The following is a 20,414-nucleotide window of genomic DNA, read 5'->3' on the forward strand; positions in this document are numbered from 1 at the left end:
GTGGACATCGCCGCCTAGTGGGACAACGGTGAAGTCCCAGTCCTACCGAGAACCCAGTCCCACCTAGACACAACAGAGATCCAAAGGGCCTTTATGGTTCACGCTAACTCAGTAGAGCATCTAGAATCAAGGGTTAAAATGTATTTGTTTAGGCAGTAGACAGTAAAAGTCAGTTATGGAATTAAATCATTCAATTATTTTGATCTCTTTTATTGAGAGTAATCTTTGCACTGAAACTTTCTTTAACAGTAGACCTACTGGGCACAGATCAAATATTGGCTCTGGTCTTCTTGATTGATTGGGAATGTAGGTACAATCTGTGGAAGTTCAATAAACACTGGTGTGTACAGTCGTTGGTAGAGCATGGATGAGGAAGGATTCCTTGACAATACTAAAATTGAGATTAGATTATTCAAATCAAGGATGAAGGAAACTATTGATGAAACAGTTACAAATTATATAATAGCCTTAAGTCAGTTCCAATGTCATGAAAGCAATTCTAGTCCTAGTCAGAACTCATTTTGGCAGAGCTTCAGGCATTATAACCGAGTGACACGCTAGGTACAGCGTCTCCATGTCCAAACAATACTCACCTTAAGAAAAAGGTTTCTCATTGAGATGATTTAAATACTGTCACCTTCACTCAGATATACCTGAAGCCACCATTCACTTTTAACAAGGTGAGAACAATGCAGCAGTATTTTGGTTGATGGAGCTTAAAACCAAAAGCTTAACTAAGTGGAGGCATATATGATTGATTCATAAAACACCAATAGTTCCACTACTTTTCAATAACTAGCGTTCAAAACCCAATTTATTCCTGGGTAGTGTGTCGCTAATATTTATTTCACATCTGTTTGGCAACACAGTCAAACCAATATCATCAACACAGTCTGTTTTTCAAAGCACCTATCGACAACTAAAGGCAGTGTTCAACTTTGACCATTTGTAAACAGTACAGTTGAGTAGTATACCTTAAGATACAGGCAGTAGGAAAACTAAAGACTCAGAGGAAACTTCACACAGCAAGACCATTATATAAAAACATGAACTTAGAATGAACTCAGAACAGGAGAGCGTAAATCCAGCCAGAGGATGAAAGATTGAATAAAGTATCCTCTGAGTTATACGTTATTGAATTACTTTAAGTTAAGAATGTGTTTTTGACGAGAGAGGCTGGCTAGCAAGTGGATTTTGCTTTGTGGCATTTGCCTCTGGTCTACCAGACTTCGAAGGGCACAAAGGGATATCTGGTCATTCACCAGTAACTTGAACCCCTTTCCCACATATGGCAACAGTCGCACCAGAGAGGTGTTATGTCGGTTATCGTAAAAGCCACAATTCCTATATCTCAAGAGCTCTGTATAAAGATAATGCAGCGTCTAAACAAAAATAAATTAAAGATATATTAAATAGAACTAAAAAGGCACACAGACTGAACAGAGTGATATCATAGGAAAGGAAAATTATTCTGCATTGGGGTATAAAACTGGAATGGTGAGCTTAAGAATAATATCAAAAAACAATCAAAGCCTCTCATGTTGATAGATTCATCAATAGCACACTGTACTGGCTGTCAGTCAAGGAGTAGATACATATACAAAATAAAAGCCCCTTTTTCAATTCATATTTGAAATCCTTCTAAATTAAAGTGTTTGGATTCAAACAGTGCAAGTGTCCAATAATTATTTTAATTTAGTCACTCTGTAAACGTTGGCCATGTTGCCCGATAACTTCCTTCCGATAATGACTGATGGAAAAATAGCAGAGGGATCTGGAAAGATGGATTGTGATGGCCGCTCTAGGAGCAATGTGTAGCTCATCCTGTACTCTGGCCGACAGGTAAAGTAACATCAAATAAATTAAAAAAGAGGCTAGTTTAATTCCTTCAGTGATCCCACCACATCATCACAACGGGCGTAGCTCCAAGGAAAACTAGATACCATCGCCGTGACGCCCGGCGATTTGACGTCCAAGGTCTGTTGCCGGTGCGTCTAACTCTTTCACCGTCGGCTGTAGAGTGCAGGGTATAAAACAACGCCTTTTCCCCGACAACACTGTGATGAAGGTCAGTCCCGAGTGCGGCCCTCAGGAGGCACACGGGTCACCATGGACATCCCTGGTAAAATAAATAGTGGCATCGGCCCCAGCGGTGATTGTATCGTAACGCTCCGTCAGCAGGTTTTAATACCACCCCCGCCAACCAGGGAGTCAGTACAGGCTGGCTGGGTGCAGTAGTAAGGGGGTGGTACCGTGGTAGTCATGGGTGAGAGGGGGTGGAGGCTGTGGATGGGTGTTACCCAAGTTGCAGGTGCAAGATGCGGGCACCATGGTAACCTGCATGATTAGCGCCAGGCATCGCCCGAGGAGAACCATTAGAGCAACTCTTGACAACAAGGACAAACAATCAGATAAAAATATTAAATAAATAGTTCAAAACGTAAACGACAGAAGCAGCAAACAACTATGATATCAGTAGCTTTCATAAGGTGCACCCTTGGATTGACTTTGAAACACTTCTTTTTAGATGTCAAAGCATAAGTGCATCCACTTACAGCCGGCCTGAATCACACTCCTCCAGACGTCGCTGTTACCTGACAAAGCGCCCCAGACAAGGAACAAAGTGGTCGCAAAAACTTCTCCATTAACATACAGTATAACAAAAAGATGAAACACTTGAGTTAAAAACAACTAACTCCTGTTATTTTTTTCCATCTACCCATCTCCTTCCACATCTAACTCTGTCAGTGTCACTCTGATAATCTCTAACCTCTCCAAATATCCTTTCTACCCAACCCCTCCTCTCTTGGTGTTTTTCAGATCCATTTAAAATCTCACACTAAATGGACTTGCTCCTCCCATTCCTCAGGTGATTGGTCCTCCCCTATTCAGTGGGCGGGGTCTAACTCTGAGTCTGTCTCGCTAGCGGGAGCTTTGGGAGCAGAATCGTCTTTGCAGCTGAGGGGGGGGCAAGGGAGAGGGCCTGTCTCGTCCAGGGGCAGCAAGTCCCCATCGCAGGCCCCCTCTACCCCCTCCACGCCCCCCTGACCCTCCACAGCCCCCTGACCCTCTACGCCTGCTTCCCTGTTCTCCAACTCCAGGTCCAGGTCCAGGTCCAGGTCCAGGTCCAGGTCCAGGTCCAGTTCCAGCCTATCAGGCCTTAAGGCCTCCAGGCCCCCCCCGCCCCCGGCCCTGACCCAAAGGCCATCGCTCCCCGCCTCGGGCTCACCCTCCAGGGGCTGCCAGGCGGGGGGGGCTCCCCTGGAGGAGAGCCTCTCCGAGCTGGGCTCGGTGAGCGAGTCTGGGGAGGACTCGGTCTCGGTGGTGGGGGGCGAGGGGATGAGGGCCAGGCTGTGGGGGCTGTTCTGGGGGTTGATGTTGTGGTTGAACCAGGCCATGATGTTGTCCAGCAGCTGGACCCCGGCCTCGGGGTCCAGGGGCTCCAGGCTCTGGGGGTCGCTGGGGGTGAAGGCCCCGCCCGGGGGGATGACGGGGGACACCAGGAGGTCCGGCTCCGTCCCCGGGGAGGGGAGGCACAGCTGGGCAGGGGGGCGAGCGGCAGGGAGGCGTTCTGGGGCACTGGGGGCGGTGCGTCTGGGAGTGCGTTCAGAGTGGTCGCCCGCCACCAGACGGTAAGTCTGCTCTCGTTGGCCGGCGCCACAGGGCCCGGCGGCGGCGGCCATGTGGTCAAGCAGGTGCTGGACGGTCAGTATGTTGGGGCCGAGGGCTAGCTCGCAGTGGTCCCGTGTGTGATGCAGGGGCGGCGGCGGCGCTCCCTGAGCCGGCCCCCCGTAGGGCGCGGTCACGTTCCCCAGCTCCAGCAGCTCAGCACATAGGGCAGGGGGAGGCGGGGGGAGAGGGAGGGGGGTGATGGAGGAGGTGGAGGGTGGGGGAAGCTGGTGGGCAGAGTCTGTCCTGGTTGGGGGGCGGGGGGCGCTGAGACGGGAGGTGGGGTAGGTAGGGGGGCCGCGGGGGGGTCCCAGCGCCCCGTCAGCCTCTAGGCTTTCGGAGGCGGATAGCATGCCTGCCAGGCTAACACCGAGACCCAGTCTGAGGTCCTCTCCTCCCTCCATCACCATTCTCCTGACATCCAGCTCCTGGCGCTCCTCCTCCTCCTCCTCCCCTCCTCCTCCTCCCTCCAGGGGACCCAGGCTCCTCTCCCTGCGGGACTCCTGCAGGGAGAGCTGGATGGCCAGCAGGATGTTGGGGTCCTCGTCGTCCAGGGAGCCCAGGGCTCGTCTTCTGCTCTCGCTCCTCTCTAGTCCCTCTGTACAACAAACAATTTGCTCAGGGTTTATAACTAGTAAAGAATAACTAACTAGCTAATGCCCTGTTTACACCTACCCGATAGTGGACCCCGATGGTGCCCGATGGCTAAATCAGCAGCTATCGTTATAACATCGGCAAATAGCATGGTTGCATCGGGAAACACTGTTACTCTTTCCGGGAACATCGTTAGACAACGGGTAGAAAAGCTCAATGATCGGGCAACATCGGCAAAGAACGAACATGTTTGTTAATTTTGGGTCTATCGGGGTAGAATCGGTTACCAGGCGTTGCTATGGGCTAATCGGGAATAGAACAGGAGTATAACGTAAGACATCGCAAATCGTTCGGGAATTTTCCTGGGGTACATCGGCCATATTCGTTAACCTTCCGCGCTTTATCGTGTTTTATCGTCTTTATATCGGCAACCTCAACACACGAAAGACCCCCGAGAGACACCCGATGTCTCTAGGGAAGACATACGGAATAGCACGTTTATTACACAAATGCACACGAATTACACCCGATAGAGTCACGCTATTTATTTTTTACCCGAATTAGACCCGATGTAAGCCAATGTAACCCGAAACATACAGATTGCAGGTCGAATTATACCTATAGTCTAACGACAAATAAAGATTGTGACCAGATTGTGTTAAGGAAGACCGTCGATCTGTCACTTGGGTATAAGTAGGGGTTGATGGATGGATGTCCTACTTTTATAATTAAAGGGGTACTTCGCCCATTTAGAACCGGTGTTCTATTATTATAAAATCGCTATTGTAATATAAATAAATATATAAATAAATATCTGTCTAAACCAGTCTCCCCTTGGCCTTCTCCCGAAATGACGCCAAATGACAACAAACGCGTCATTTGACGTGTTTGGCGTCATTCGAAATGACGTCAAATGACGCCAAACGCACTTCGGGTGTCTTCCCTGGCATAAATCGTTATGTTATCGTTGTAACATCGGGTATATGTAAATGCTACCTCGATAAATTGACCCGATCATACATTTTTAGCCCGATGTCCCCCGAATCACCCCGACTTCCACATCGGTGGTCCATCGGCCATTAGCGGCCATTAGCGGGATGGTGTAAACGGGGCATAACTCGTTTTCTAGCTTGCGTGCTTTTACAAGTGTTTTTATAACTAGTGTGTTTATAGCTAGTGTGTTCATGACCAGCGTGTTTATAACTATTGTGTCCATAACTATCGTGTTTCTAATAAGCATGTTTATAACTAGCGTGTTTAGCAATAGCGTGTTTATTACTAGCGTGTTTTTAACTAGTGTGTTTATAGCTAGCGTGTTTATAACAAGTGTGTTTATAACGAGTGTGTTTATAACGAGTGTGCTCATAACGAGCGTTTTCTAACCAGAGCTGTCGCTCCTCCGGCCCGTCTCTGGCGTGTTGCTGCCGCTCCGCAGACTGTGTAGACTCAGCATATCGCCACGGCGACGCTGGCGATGCCGCCGTCGGTACTGGAGGTCAGCGTACTCCTGAGGAGAAAGAAGTAGGAAGACATTTAGTATTTGTCTAGGTATTTAAAACCAAAGCTAGGTTGTGTGTGCTGGAGGTTCAGGGAAGGCCAGCATGATCAGGCTCAGCTCACAGAAGGAGCTCATGCAGACAGCAAGTGCATGTTTTAGAAAAAAATGCAAAACTAAACACTTTATTTATAGAGCTCTTAGGGCACACTCAGGGCGCACTCACATTAGGCCATCTGTACCGTGCCCAAGTCCGTTTCACACCTGTACCGTGCTCAAGTACGATTGCCCTCCCCCCCCTGCTGTGCGCTGGCCTGTGCTCACGCTAGGCAATCTCAACTGGGCCCGAGTGCGGTTGCCTCTTGTACATACGTCATCACGTCGTAATACATCACCACCAAGCGCTCCGCTGCTTAGTAGAACAACACAGAGAGAGAACACAGTTGAGACTTAACTGACTTTGTTGCTGATTTGGAGCCGTTCTACACAGATACAGCCCTCATTCACTGAGCGTTTTTACACTGTCAAATAGGCCGTTTTATGCAAGCCTTTTTTGCGGCACGGTCTGCGTACTCAGGCCCAGTTGAGATTGCCTAGGCCCTAGTGTGAGCACAGGCCAGCGCACAGCAGGGGGGGGGGGGCAATCGTACTTGAGCACGGTACAGATGGCCTAGAGTGCGTGCGTGCGTGCGTGCGTGCGTGCGCGCGTGCGTGCGTGTTACCTGGGACTGCCTCTCTCTTGGATCCCCTCCTCCCAGTACAGAGTGACGAGTCAGCATCTAAAAACACACCAGGTCAGCCACAGACACTTTCTGCCACGCAGGACACTTGTCACCGACATGAAGTGTGTTAGCCGGGCATCAAGGAAAACCACTAAATTAAGCTGAGGGTTAGCGTAGATTAAGCTGAGGGTTAGTGTAAATTAAGCTACGGGTTGGCCTAAATAAACAAGTTTAATTTAGGCCAACCCATAGGCTTGGCCTACGGGTAAGCGCAAATTAAGCTAAGGGTTAGTGTAAAATAAGTTAAGGGTTTCTCTAAATAGATTTTAGGGCTAGCGTAAATTAAGCTAAGGGTTAAGATAAATTAAGATATGGGTTAGCGTAAATTAAACTACAGGTTAACGTAAATTAAGCTAAGGGTTAGCGTAAGTGAGGCTGATGGTAAGCATAAATTAAGATAAGGGTTAGCGTAAGTGCAGCTGATGGTAAGCGTAAATTAAACTAAGGGTTAGCGTAAATTAAGCTAAGGGCTAGAATAAGTGAGGCTGGTGGTAAACGTATATTAAAGGCTGTGTTGCAGGTTTCATTTTCCAATGAATTTGTGCAATTTGCTTGTTGGTAATAAATATTTTAAACTGTAATGCATTGTATTTAATGTTGTTAGGTATCACAAAACGGAGTGTAATACGAAAAAGTAGGTACTATTTTTGAGGTTTGCTATTGATTCTCATTTCCCCCAGAATGCATTGCATGATGTCATGTTGGGGAGACACGGACCAAAGCCGCATTGAGAACCTTGAGAGTAGAGACTAGTGTGTTCAGCAGATTATACAGGTACATAGATAAATACATACTGTAGATATTATATATAGTAAGCATATGCTACACGTGAACCTCCTAAGATGGTGCAATTTAATTGGTTCGCTATCTCGGGATATTGGCAATTTGGGCAATATCCCATGATTGACATCTCAAACTCGATATTGTTTTCATCACAAAATATCCTCTAATAAAAATAAATTAACCGCTAATAAAAACAAATAAATCCCGGTGTTATCTTGTTTTTTTTTTGAGTGTTCACGTGTTGTATATACTAAAACATTTAATTAACAATTATTCACTTCAGTTTCCGTGAATAGTGGGGAATAGCCCACTATTCCTATTCCCCACTATTCACTTCTTAAGATATTACTGAGTAATATCTTACTATAATTAATAATTATAGTAAGATATTACTATAATTATTAATCAATAGCCTCGATAGATAGATAGATAGCCTAGTCAAGACTTTATTAATACAAAACGACACAAATCGTAGGGAATTAATTTAGGTGATTCGGCTAACACAGGACAGTATAGCCTATAAGACCACACAGAACAAGGGAGACAACAAGTCTGACACATCACATTAAAACTAGACACATGCGTAGATAGATAGATAGATAGATAGATAGATAGATAGATAGATAGATAGATAGATAGATAGATAGATAGATAGATAGATAGATAGATAGATGATTAAAAATGTTATATTATTTGCCTCGCGGAGCCAGCCAGTCCTATGCACGTATGCAAATTAGCCATGTGCGCGTAACAGATGAATGTTGAGAAGTCACACTAAAAACGGATAGCAGGCGAAAGCTAAACCAGACTGTATCAATCACACACTTTGGGTCCATTCTAACTTATGGTTAGAGGCTATTCTTTAAATCTTTGCAGTGACTGAATGTTGATGATAAAACTGATTGTTTTGCATAAGATGAGCGTGTGCGACTGTGCGTGTGTCATTTCCGGCTTCGGCATACTGCATGGTTATGATTGAAGACCTTGTGGTTAGTTGTAGTAAGTGAAGCAGCCTAGTCTTAGAGTTGGATACGTTGGAGTGATTGTGTACGGGCGTGCGAGAGTGAGAGAGAGAGAGAGAGAGAGAGAGCACACCGGCCGTGGTGATGTTTGGCTTGTTGTGGGCTGTCTGTCAGCATCCTCCGGGTTGGACGAATGTGCTTTGTGTATGTGTTCAAGGTACATCTGTCTGATCGTATTTGTGGTAGATGATGGTTATGTTACACCACGATCGGTCATACTTGCAGGCACTCATTTGCAAGTGCACTGATTGCGTGTCCGATAGGCTATACCTGCCATTTATTCAGTTGATTGCTCTTCTAAGTTCACTGAGAGTAAAAATAAATAATAGTGTCGTTATTGTATGCACTGCTGTTCATTTACTAGCTCCAGTGCTCTTTGCTGCGTTGCTAAATGATAGCAACTCTCCACTCATTCTCCTCTGACCATGCATTAAATTTGCTTTGACCGCCATCAGTTCTCGGCATTTCCTCATTCGCCCTCTCACGTCTGACAGGTTTGAAATTATACGGCTGTGGGCCATCATACATGTTATTTGAGGTTCTTGCCACCTCTTAGTAATAGGCATAGTTCTAGTAATAGGCTGAGGCTACCTTCCATCACGTCTGCCCAATATGACGTCATCGCCGAATGGCGTTAGAAAACAGCCGCTACTGACAAAAACGACAAAAACTTGGACTTTCACACTATTTTGGAGACATTTTATAAATGATATACATATTTTGAGTGCTTTATGTACCCATTAATCAAAACTTCCGGTAACCTGCAACACAGTCTTTAAGCTAAGTGTTAGTGTAAATTAAGCGTGTGTATGGGTGTGTGTATGGGTTCTTACCTCCGGTGAGGCGAAGCCCAGGTACTCCCAATCCCACGAACCTCCTGGGTAACTGAGATGGAGAAAAAAACACTGTTATGGATCTAGACTTTTGTTTATCTTCTCACAAGTCTCAACTTGGGAGACCAAACCTAATTTCAGTCATCTCTGAAAAGCCTTCATCGACTGAAGACCTTTAGGGAAGCACCTACTTCCTGCGGGGGGCCTCGGGGGAGTCGTTGGGGGCCACACCGCGCGCTACGGAGGCCAGGAACTCCTGCCTCTTCTGCTGCACCAGCCGCGCTGCGCTGATGATCTTATGGCATGGTGTCCTCAGGTACGGCCGGTTCACCTTCTGGGCCAGGTCCTCCACCACCATCTCCAGGTCCGTCTGGAGAGGGACCAACACACATCCATCTGCTGCTGTAGTCATGTCGCCTAGCTCTCTCTCTCTCTCTCTCTCTCTCTCTCTCTCTCTCTCTCTCTCTCTCTCTCTCTCTCTCTCTCTCTCTCTCTCTCTCTCTCTCTCTCTCTCTCTCTCTCTCTCTCTCCCTCTCCCCCTCTCCCCCTCTCTCCCTCTCTCTCTCTCTCCACACACATCTGCTGCTGTAGTCATGTCGCCTAGCCATATATCTGGATCTATCTACGCATATCTATCTGCTGCTGTAGTCATGGCGCCTAGCTATATATCTATATCTATCTATATATATATATCTATATCTATCTGCTGCTGTAGTCATGTTGCCTAGCTATATATCTATATATCTATATATACATATCAATCTGCTGATGTAGCCATGTCGCCTAGCTATACATCTATATCCATCTCTATATATCTATATCCATCTGCTGCTATAGTCATGTCGCCTAGCTATATATCTATATCTATATCCATCTGCTGCTGTAGTCATGTCGCCTAGCTATATATCTATATCTATCTTCTATATTAACATGCGAGTGCATACAAATGTGCCCAGAGACATGGTGACTAATGTATGATAGTAAGCATTATTCGCCCTTAACACTTATATTCAGAAACACTGCCTCAAAAGGCTATCGGCCTAAGCAACACCAGTAGAGGCATATACTTTTCCCTGAAATTGTAAACGTTGCAAACGTGCAAAGATATGTGTTTATGGTGCACTCAGTCCAATGCTTAAAATATATCTGTTGCATTCAGTACGCCAATGCTGTGGTAAAGAGGCTTTGTAATAAATTCCAGGACGATTTTGAAATTCCGCCCGGACACATTTTTTTAAAAGTGTCTCAAAAAGAGGGCATGTCCGTTACCCTACGTACGGGAACCCATTTGATTCCCACCTGTTCGACTGTTAAATAGGAATGAAGTGTGGCGTGTGAGCGTGTGCATGGGTTGAATTGTGTGTGTCTCACGCCGAATGCGTGAGACTTGAGAGCCGTGTCTATCTGCTGCTGTAGTCATGTCGCCTAGCTATATATCTATATCTATCTCTATCTCTATCTATCTATCTGCTGATGTATTCTTGTTACCCATCCATCCATCCATCCATCCATCCATCCATCCATCCATCCATCCATCCATCCATCCATCCATCCATCCATCCATCCATCCATCCATCCATCCATCTATCTTTGTGTTAATGTGATCTATCCACCTGGTGTGTGGAGTGTGCATGTTTTTCCGTCCGTCTCATCGATCAAAAGAGATTCCTTCCAACCAGCTTCCGTTAGGGTTAGGCTGCTAGCTTCCATTAGGGTTAGACTGCCAGCTAACGCTAGGGTAAGAATGCTAGCTTCCATTAGGGTTAGACTGCTAGCTTCCTTTAGGGTTAGACTGCCAGCTTCCGTTAAGGGTGAGATTGCTAGCTTCCATTAGGGTTAGACTGCTAGCTTCAGTTAAGGGTGAGATTGCTAGCTTCCATTAGGGTTAGACTGCTAGCTTCCGTTAAGGGTGAGACTGCTAGCTTCCGTTAAGGATAAGACTTCTAGCTTCCGTTAGGCTTAGACTGCTAGCTTCCGTTAAGGGTGAGACTGCTAGCTTCCATTAGGGTTAGACTGCTAGCTTCCGTTAAGGGTGAGATTGCTAGCTTCCATTAGGGTTAGACTGCTAGGTTCCATTACTGCTAGCTTACATTAGGGTTAGTCTGCTAGACGGGGAGCATCCTGCGACTCACCTGCATGAGCTCAAAGATCTCCTTCTGCGTGCTACCGGGCGTCAGGAAGAAGCCGTAAGGGTATGAGACCTTCAGCACGCGGCGCGTCTTCAGCAGCTCGCTCACCCCGTCCTCGATGAAGCGCGTGTCCGGAGGCGTCCCCTCACCTTGCCCGGGCAAACAAACACACACACACACACACACACACACACACACACACACACACACACACACACACACACACACACACACACACACACACACACACACACACACACACACACACACAGAAAGAGACACACACACACACGCAAGCTTGCACCCAAACACACACACAAACAGAAACACAGGGACCCGCACACACACACACCAAACAGAAACACACACAACATCCACAGAAACAGACACACACCTCAGTCAGGAATCTATGCAAATAAACATAAGCACAAAAACACACCCAAAGTAGCCCCTTATCCTTATCGCATTAGCACATTTTAAAGTAGAATTTCACCGGTGGAGACATGAATCTGTATTGAAAGTGGGTCACATGTGTAGTCGAATAGTAACATACATTTCTAATTTGATGACTTCCTGACCGAAAAAATGCGGACAGTAACTTTTTGGCGCTTGTAGATTGAAGACGACAACTCCCACAATTCCAATCAGTGTTCGCTCCCTGAAGGACGTAACATAACAGCCAATCAGCGTTAACCCCCTGCAGTCTAGAACTGCAGCATGGAGGAGAAGTGATTGTTGCTATTTGTGGACTCCCGGAGCTCTATATCTAAATAATATAATATAATATAATATAATATAATATAAAGGTATCTATATATTATAATATAATATATAATATCAGGGCCAAAAGCTGTGTGCACCTCAAGATGATATTATGAATTAAAGACTGTGTCAGGTTCTCGGACGTCTCTTGTACTTCCACAACAAATAAAGAATCCTAGTGGGGGATATCGCGTCCAGAGTCCTGCACGGGCTCGGGTACCTGACGGGTGAACCGCACAATTTGGATTGGTGAAAAAGAATACTGTGTCGGACACGGCTTTGAGTCGGGTTGGGGCGGACAGGGAACTCGAGAGGCGGACAGGGAATCTATTCATGAATTGCAATCATCTGTTTGTGAACAGGGTCTAATGGGTCTCTCTATATTTAGTGGCAGTGGTCGGCCTTGTGTGAAGAAGACATCTGTTTGGATTAACCAGAAGCTCGCATTAGAAAAGCATTTGAAGCCTCCAAGTTCAGCTTCTGAATTGGAACCAAACCCTGAAGCAGTTACATCTATGAAGGAATGGCCCATTGTATGGCAGTGTGACACCTACTGCCATACATTGTTGTCATAAGTTGTATAAAATGATACTATAGTAGTAATAACTTGTATAAAAGATTATAATTGTTGTTGTAACCTATGTAGTTATAACTTGTATACCATTATACTATAGTTGTAATAACTTGCATGAAATGATTGTTGTAACTTAGTGAATAACTAGTTCTTAATAATAACTAATTGAATTACTTAGAGAGTCTTACGGCTAATGAATGCTCTGCTCAGCTGCTCCATCTTCTCTTTGGCGGTTTTCAGCAATTTCTGCTCCAGCTGAGACACAGAGTGATCGAGAGAGAGAGATCGAGCAAGAGAGAGAGAGAACGAGAGAGAGAACGTGAGTGAGAGAGAGACTTCCATTATGGCCAGAGTGGTGATTGCACCTCAGTGAGCAAAACATCTTGCAAAATACAGCTTTCTGTGTTGTTCTGAAAACAGTTGATCACCCACTCTGATCAGACAATGACAGCCCCTCATTTGTCTGTGTTACCTTGTAGCTATGGTCGTGGTTCTTGAGTGTATGGGTTACCTTTTAGCTTTGCTCGTGGTTCTTGTGTGTATGTGTTACCTTTTAGCTGTGCTCGTGGTTCTTGTGTGTATGTGTTACCTTTTAGCTGTGCTCTTGGTTCTTGTGTGTGTGTTACCTTTTAGCTGTGCTCGTGGTTCTTGTGTGTGTGTGTGTTACCTTTTAGCTGTGCTCATGGTTCTTGTGCGTGTTTATTACCTTGCAGCTGTGCTCATGGTTCTTGTGTGTGTGTGTTACCTTGTAGCTGTGCTCATGGTTCTTGTGTGTGTTTTACCTTGTAGCTGTGCTCATGGTTCTTGTGTGTGTTTGTTACCTTGCAGCTGTGCTCATGTTTCTTGTGTGTGTGTATTACCTTGTAGCTGTGCTCATGGTTCTTGTGTATGTGTGTTACCTTGCAGCTGTGCTCATGGTTCTTGTGTGTGTGTTTGTTACCTTGTAGCTGTGCTCATGGTTCCTTAAGCGAGTGTAGTAGTGCATGAAGCGGTCCAGCTCCTGGAAACTCTTGTGCTTCTTCTCTGCCTGGAACACAACATCAAACCAACTTCAAATAACGGTGTCTCTGTGTGTAAGAGCAGCAGCCCCCGCCCCCATAGGTTGGGGGCCGCTTTGTGAGAGTACCTCTGTATGAATAGGACATGTAGCAAGCAAATCTGTGTGCAACACCGTAAAGCTGAGGTTTTTCCTGCAAGACTACAAATTTGTGCATGCCGCATGCACAGACATGTGTACTAAGCATTGGAATCGGCCGAAATATTTGCATCTCATGTACATGGGATGGCAGTTTTGTGAAGGAGCTTGTTCGTAGAAACACGTCCAGCAGTGACTTCAAACTGCCTCACCTACGAATTCCTTTTCTTTGCAGTTTGCCTATTGGCTTAGGGTACTCGTTGCTACCGGATAGCTCTCCCAGCTCAAACAATCAGAGAAGCTTCACTGGCAAGGACCTGCCTCTGCACACAATTGACACACCAATTCCCCTTTCTCTGTGCAACTGACCAGCGACCAGTGGATGCTGGTTATTCAAAGTGTCTTACAATAGACCATTCTGTGAGAGAATGCCTTCTAGGTCCCAGTAGCAATCGAATCCCTAACCCTGCCCTTGCTAATGCAATTCTCCATGAGTTGTAATACATGGCTCCTTAGCAATCCTAGTAGTTCAGAATTAGGCTACAACGGAAGACAAGTAGAGTGTAGAGTGTGGTAGAGGTGGTGGTGCGTGTTGTGGTGGGTGCAGTGTTAGGTGGTGGTGCTGCCGTGTTGTGCTGGGGGGAGTGTTAGGTGGTGCTGCCATGTTGTAGGGGTTGGAAAGTTAGGTGGTGGTGCTACCTCTCCGGTCATCTCCTTGGACTGCTCCTCCAGCTGCTGGATGACCTCATAGCGGGTGCAGCGGTAGTAGCCCCCCGTCGAAGAGCTGTGCTTCTTCCACTCCTCCAGACAGATCCAGCAGAAGTCATACTTGCACTGCAGAGAGAGCGAGAGCGAAAGATAGAGAAAGAAGGAGTGGAAGAGATGAAGAGAGAGTGAATGAGAGAATCATTTTGGATAGTGGCCAATTAATAAGTCACTTTTAAGTTTCAATTTCAATAACCGTATTTACTTACAGAATTTAAACAGGAGTCAGCAAAACACATCATTTTAATTTCCCTAAATGTATCGATGCTTGTGTGAGTGTGCGTGTGTACCTTGGCACACTGCATGTGGTTGCAGCCCTCGTTCTTCTGAATGGGCGACTTGCAGTTGGCACAGGGCTTGGAGTTGGTCAACAGCCACAAGCAGTTAGCAGCGTCCTCATAGGCCTCGCCCACGCCCGCCACTGATACACACACACACACACACACACACACACACACACACACACACACACACACACACACACACACACACACACACACACACACACACACACACACACACACACACACACACACACACACACCGAGTCTCACTGGTGTCTAGACTGCAGGAACACCTCCATCATGGAGCCTCAGCTCTCTACAGACTCCCCCCTCCTGCTGGTCTTTGTTCTCTAATCTCATCATGGAATCATTTCAGAGAACATGGTCCGTCTCTCCCATGAACTACCTTGACATCCATAATCCATCTCCTCATATATTATAACTTTCTGTTTCTGAAAAATACCGACGCTCAGTTGAGGCTCTGTTGAAACTCTGTATAGCCTAAACAGAGCCTCAACAGTGTCTTTTGAGGCTAAACAAACGCATTGTGACAAGCAGCCAAAAGGGTTAGCCAACTTGGCCTGGCAGGTTTGGCTGTACCACCGGCCAAACCCTGTGGGTTTAAGACAGGGCCTTGGCAACAAAGGCTACAAGTTAAGTGGCTTCCATTTCTCGAGACACAGCACATCATTAATATTAACTATGGACTGAGAAACGGAACAATGATGGACGGATGGACTCACGCTCCTCGGGCCTCATCTCCGTGACCTTCTGGAGCCACTTCCTCCAGGTCTCACAGTCACAGGGCTCATGGGCCTCACCAAGGCACTCCCTGGAGAGGGGGGGGAGAGGAGGAGGAGGGGGGGAGGGGAGAGGAGGAGGAGGAGAGGAGGGGAGGGGAGAGGAGGAGGAGGAGGAGGAGGAGGAGGGAAGGGGAGGGCGAGGAGGAGGGAAGGGGAGAGGAGGAGGATAGGAGAGGAGGGGGGAGGGGAGGGGAGGGGAGGAGAGGAGGGGGGGAGGAGGAGGGGAGGGGAGGAGGAGGAGGGGGGAGAAGAGGGGAGAGGAGAGGGGGGGGCAGAAGGAGGGGAGGTGAGAGGGGACGGAGGAGGAGGAGGAGAGTGGAGGAGGGGAGAGGAGAGGAGGGGAGGGGGGAGGAGAAGTAGAGTGGAGGAGGGGAGGGGAGAGTAGCAGGAGAGGAAAAAGGGAATTTAGTGTGTTTGAAAAAAAGAAAAAGGGCACGGTGATCCTCATTGAGATTGTGTGCGTGTTATGTGTGTGTGTGTGTGTGTGTGTGTGTGTGTGTGTGTGTGTGTGTGTGTGTGTGTGTGTGTTCATCTCACCAGCAGAACAGGTGTCCCTTGCCACAGTCCACAGCAGGTGAGGGCAGCAGAGGGAAGCTGTGGGGGTCGCTGTCCCCGGGGCCCGGCCGGGAGAGCCGGACGGCCCGCTCACAGCGCACCGCCGGGCACCAGCGGATGGCTGGGTTGTTCTCCACAAAGGCCTGCAGCAGAAAGGGGTGGGCACAGAGAGGATTTAGAGGGAGGGCAACACATGAGACACACATCAACAGAGAAACTAATGAGCCATCGGCTTTATGTGTGTAAGTGCATGCATCTGTGTGTGTGTGTCGTTGCCCGTCTGTTTGTGAATCTGTGTGCGGGCATGTTCACCTTAATGTCAAACTGCAGATATCTCTGGTCCATCTCCCTGGAGACGATGCTCTCGATCACCTGGACAGGAACCAGCTGGTAGCAGCCGAACGCTGGACACAGGATGTTGTGGTCCCCCTCCTGGATCTTAATGTTCAGAAACCTGGAGCCACACAAACACACACACACACACACACACACACACACACACACACACACACACACACACACACACACACACACACACACACACACACACACACACACACACACACACACACACAGTTAAACCCCCAATCAACCCAAGTTACGTTGAAAAACACATGTATATCTGCGCAGACAGACACTCAAACACAACCATCCAAGAACAAAGTGACCTTACTCTTCCCAGCAGGCCCGGCAGAACTCGTGGCCACAGGACATGTCCACGGGGTCCTCGAACACGGAGATGGAGCACAGGCAGATCCCACACTGCAGGCCGACAGACACAACACGTCAGGACCCCTCTGTACCCTACATGCCCCCATCTCTATTAGCATTTAGCAAGCTATTGCTGTTGTTCCAGACTATGGATAACATTACACCTTCAGAGACAATGACAGTGCAAGCATGCACCAAGAGAACTATAACCTAGCAGCTTCTAACCAATACTGTGACGCGTTTACCTGCACTCCCGCAGTGGGATAAGAAGAACCGTAATTATGTGAATATGGGCCCTTGCTAACAACTAAGGCTTGAACAAAACAAACCTGTATATACAGGCCACACCCTTGTGAAGGCTGCAGTAACAAATACCCAATTCAAAGTACATCAAACAATATTCTAAGGCCCTGTGTTGCTTGAAGTTGCAAAGACTCAAAGACTTTTAGACTCTTTAGATTTGAACTTAATTTCATGCGTTTTGCATTGAAAAGCTTCAGCTTAACAAATCAATGAGTCTGTGAATAGCCTTTGAAATGCTGTGATGTTTATATCTAAGGATTTCTGTGCGAATGGCAGGATGCTGTCGAAGGATTACATTCAGGGCTCAAGAGGGTCCGTCGTAACGAAGATATTTCATTTCTGAAACAGTCAAATTGTTTAATACACAAGTTTAATTCTAGTTTGTTGATATTTAAAAGCCAAATTGCAATATCTATATATATTATATATATATGTAGGTGCTGTGTGGAGAAAGTCTGCGTTTTGAGTCTTGGGCCGAGTCAGACTCTGTGAGAGCAGAGCTACAGTGTAAAGCGGGTTGCACTCCAGCCGAGCCCCCGAGCGCCGTCGGGCAGCGTCCCACAGCACAACGGACACACAGTCCAGGATTGGATGGGCTTGTTCTGGGGTTCATATCATGAGTGGTATCAATGCGCGAGGCCAAGGTTTAGAGCCATCGGAGGTCATACCATGGCTGTAAGGCTGCGGCGGTGTGAGTGCACAATTTAGAAACGCGACCCGCTTCCGTTCTCATCAACACACACTGCTTTGATCATAAAAATAAAACGGTTGTTTGTACATTGTGCAAAGTTTCAATGGAATTGTAGCGCAGCACTAGCGCTATTCAAGAGCATGAGAATAATGAACGGAAATGGAATTGGATAAGCACCAGTTATTATAAGCAGGTGACTTGTTCACCCTGTTTGTGACATTTTTTTTTACCAAGTATTTGTATAGATATCAGGGCATTACCATCGTGAAGCGAATTTGCTGCCATGCTGCAGACCAATTTTGGTAACAAACCTTTGTATATAGGAGCACATATACACAAAAATGTGCACGTATATCTTTCTGACTGTAGTTTTGGGGGGGTGCGACCAGGTTTCTTCACGCTGTGGTAAACGCTGTGTCCCTTTCATTTGGTAACAAAACAAACACAATCCTCCCCCTTCTCTTTAACTCACAGGCTGCATCCGCGAGTATAAGCAGCTATTGAGTGTTTAGACCATAACAACACACTCAAAGCTTTATGACCACTACCTGCCTGGCGGCCAATCATAGACCCCAAAAGAAGAAAAAAAAAAAAAAAAAAAGCTGGCCTGGGATTAGCCAACGGACAGGAAGTGTCCTGTGCTCACCGTGGCCATGGCCTCCTCCCCCGGGGTGAGGCAGCTGTCTGTGGGTGAGGTGAGGGTGAGGGTGAGGGGGGAGCGGGGGGTCCTGGGCGTGCGGGGGGAGGGCAGGGTGTCCCAGGCGTTGTAGCCGCTGGGCGGTGGCGTGGGCATGGCCACGCCCGACCGCTGGCAGCAGCCCTCCCCGTCCGACATCCACGCCTCCAGAAGCTTCTCCCGGTCCCAGTCTGAATGACGCACAATGTTAACACATTAACACACACACACCCAGGCCCACCGTACACACACAGTGGGGGTCCCGTACCGTGTGCTCGGAGCAGCGCCTCTGCTGTGAAGAGGGGAGCCTGCAACATGTCCGCCGTCTCCACGATCAGCATGTCTTTCAGCCGCCGCAGGTCCTGCAGCTTCAGACCCTCGTAGGGCTGCAGGGGGCGCCAGAGGAACACACACACACACACACACACACACACACACACACACACACACACACACACACACACACACACACACACACACACACACACACACACACACACACACACACACACACACACACACACACACACACAGAGAGAGAGAGAGAGAGAAAGAGAAAGAGAGAGAGAGAGAGAGAGAGAGAGAGACACAGCCATCCAAAAGAGAACTATAAATCCTTGATAGCATCAAATTGCTGTGAAAGGATCGCCTCAATCCTCAATATTTTCTGACCTTTTCAAAGATGAATGATATTCTGCGTGTTTCGGTTTTGGGAAACCATAGCAACCAGACAAGGACAGATACAAACCCTCTGGCCAACAACATTGCTGTGGTTGCAAATCAGCAGCCACTATAAAAATGACAAACTCCAAGGTCTGCAGATGAGTGCTGTTATATCAACAGGTTAAACATCATTACAGCCAACGAAATAAAGAACTCAACCTTTTAACCAGCCTGCCAACAATGTATTGTGGTCAATGTAGCGGTGTCAGACCGGTATTGGGCGGCAAGGGTCAACACTGGACAAAGAAAACACAGAGACACATTGAAGACGACCTTTGCAACAGGTGAGCTAGTGCCAGGAGTTACAAGCGGCTAACCACACACTCCCCCTCGTCTCCTCTCCTCTCCGTGATTGTAGTCGGGGGGTCTCAGTCTCACCTCCTTTCTGGGGATCAGGCAGGAGTCGGCGTGCGCCTCCTGGGCCGAGGAGGAGGAGGAGGAGAAGACCATCTGGGACTCAAGGCTGAGGGCCAGCTCCGTGTGCTGCTGGCGCTCGGCGTGGTCACACGGCGTCAGGCGCTCCTCGTCCTCCACGAACAGATCCGCCTGGTTCTGCACCAGCAGCTAGAGAGAGAGACCGTAGAGGGCGACAGAGAGAGAGACCATAGTGGAGACAGAGAGAGACCATAGTGGGAGAGAGAGAGAGAGAAAGAGACCATAGTGGGAGACAGAGAGAGAGAGAGACCATAGTGGAGACAGAGAGAGAGACCATAGTGGGAGAGAGAGAGAGAGAGAGAGAGAGAGAGAGAGAGAGAGAGAGAGACCATAGTGGGAGACAGAGAGAGACCATAGTGGGAGACAGAGAGAGAGAGACCATAGTGGGAGATGGAGAGAGAGAGACCATAGTGGGAGACAGAGAGAGAGAGACCATAGTGGGAGACAGAGAGAGACCATAGTGGGAGACAGAGTGAGAGAGACCATAGTGGGAGACAGAGAGAGACCATAGCGGGAGACAGAGTGAGAGAGGAGGTGAAGAGGAGAGATGGAGAGAGAAGGGTAGAGAGAGGAAAAGGGGCAGAGGGAGTAAGGAAGACAGAATTATAATTTATTTATCATGGAGCGGCAGAGGTTTAGCATAGAGAACGCTAAACGTCTCTCCCTCTCGCCATCCCTCTGTCTAAATGG

The 20,414-nt window shown here is 47.5% G+C and overlaps 1 protein-coding gene across 1 annotated transcript in view; it reads right to left on the reverse strand.

The window, feature by feature from the left end:
* Positions 1–80: 80 nt before the first annotated feature.
* LOC130375453 (ankyrin repeat and IBR domain-containing protein 1-like) overlaps positions 81–20,414 on the reverse strand; it is a 55,390-nt gene continuing 35,056 nt past the window's right edge. The window contains 18 exon segments of the mRNA XM_056582380.1: positions 81–3,824; positions 3,936–4,267; positions 5,647–5,770; positions 6,481–6,537; positions 9,179–9,230; positions 9,370–9,548; positions 11,311–11,456; positions 12,832–12,898; positions 13,584–13,670; positions 14,478–14,612; positions 14,834–14,964; positions 15,571–15,659; positions 16,168–16,328; positions 16,498–16,639; positions 16,859–16,947; positions 18,537–18,757; positions 18,835–18,952; positions 19,668–19,853. Of these exon segments, the coding sequence (XP_056438355.1) occupies positions 2,835–3,824; positions 3,936–4,267; positions 5,647–5,770; positions 6,481–6,537; positions 9,179–9,230; positions 9,370–9,548; positions 11,311–11,456; positions 12,832–12,898; positions 13,584–13,670; positions 14,478–14,612; positions 14,834–14,964; positions 15,571–15,659; positions 16,168–16,328; positions 16,498–16,639; positions 16,859–16,947; positions 18,537–18,757; positions 18,835–18,952; positions 19,668–19,853 (3,306 nt within the window). The 3' untranslated portion in view covers positions 81–2,834.

Source organism: Gadus chalcogrammus, chromosome 22, assembly GCF_026213295.1.
Source record: "Gadus chalcogrammus isolate NIFS_2021 chromosome 22, NIFS_Gcha_1.0, whole genome shotgun sequence".
NCBI lineage: Eukaryota > Metazoa > Chordata > Actinopteri > Gadiformes > Gadidae > Gadus > Gadus chalcogrammus.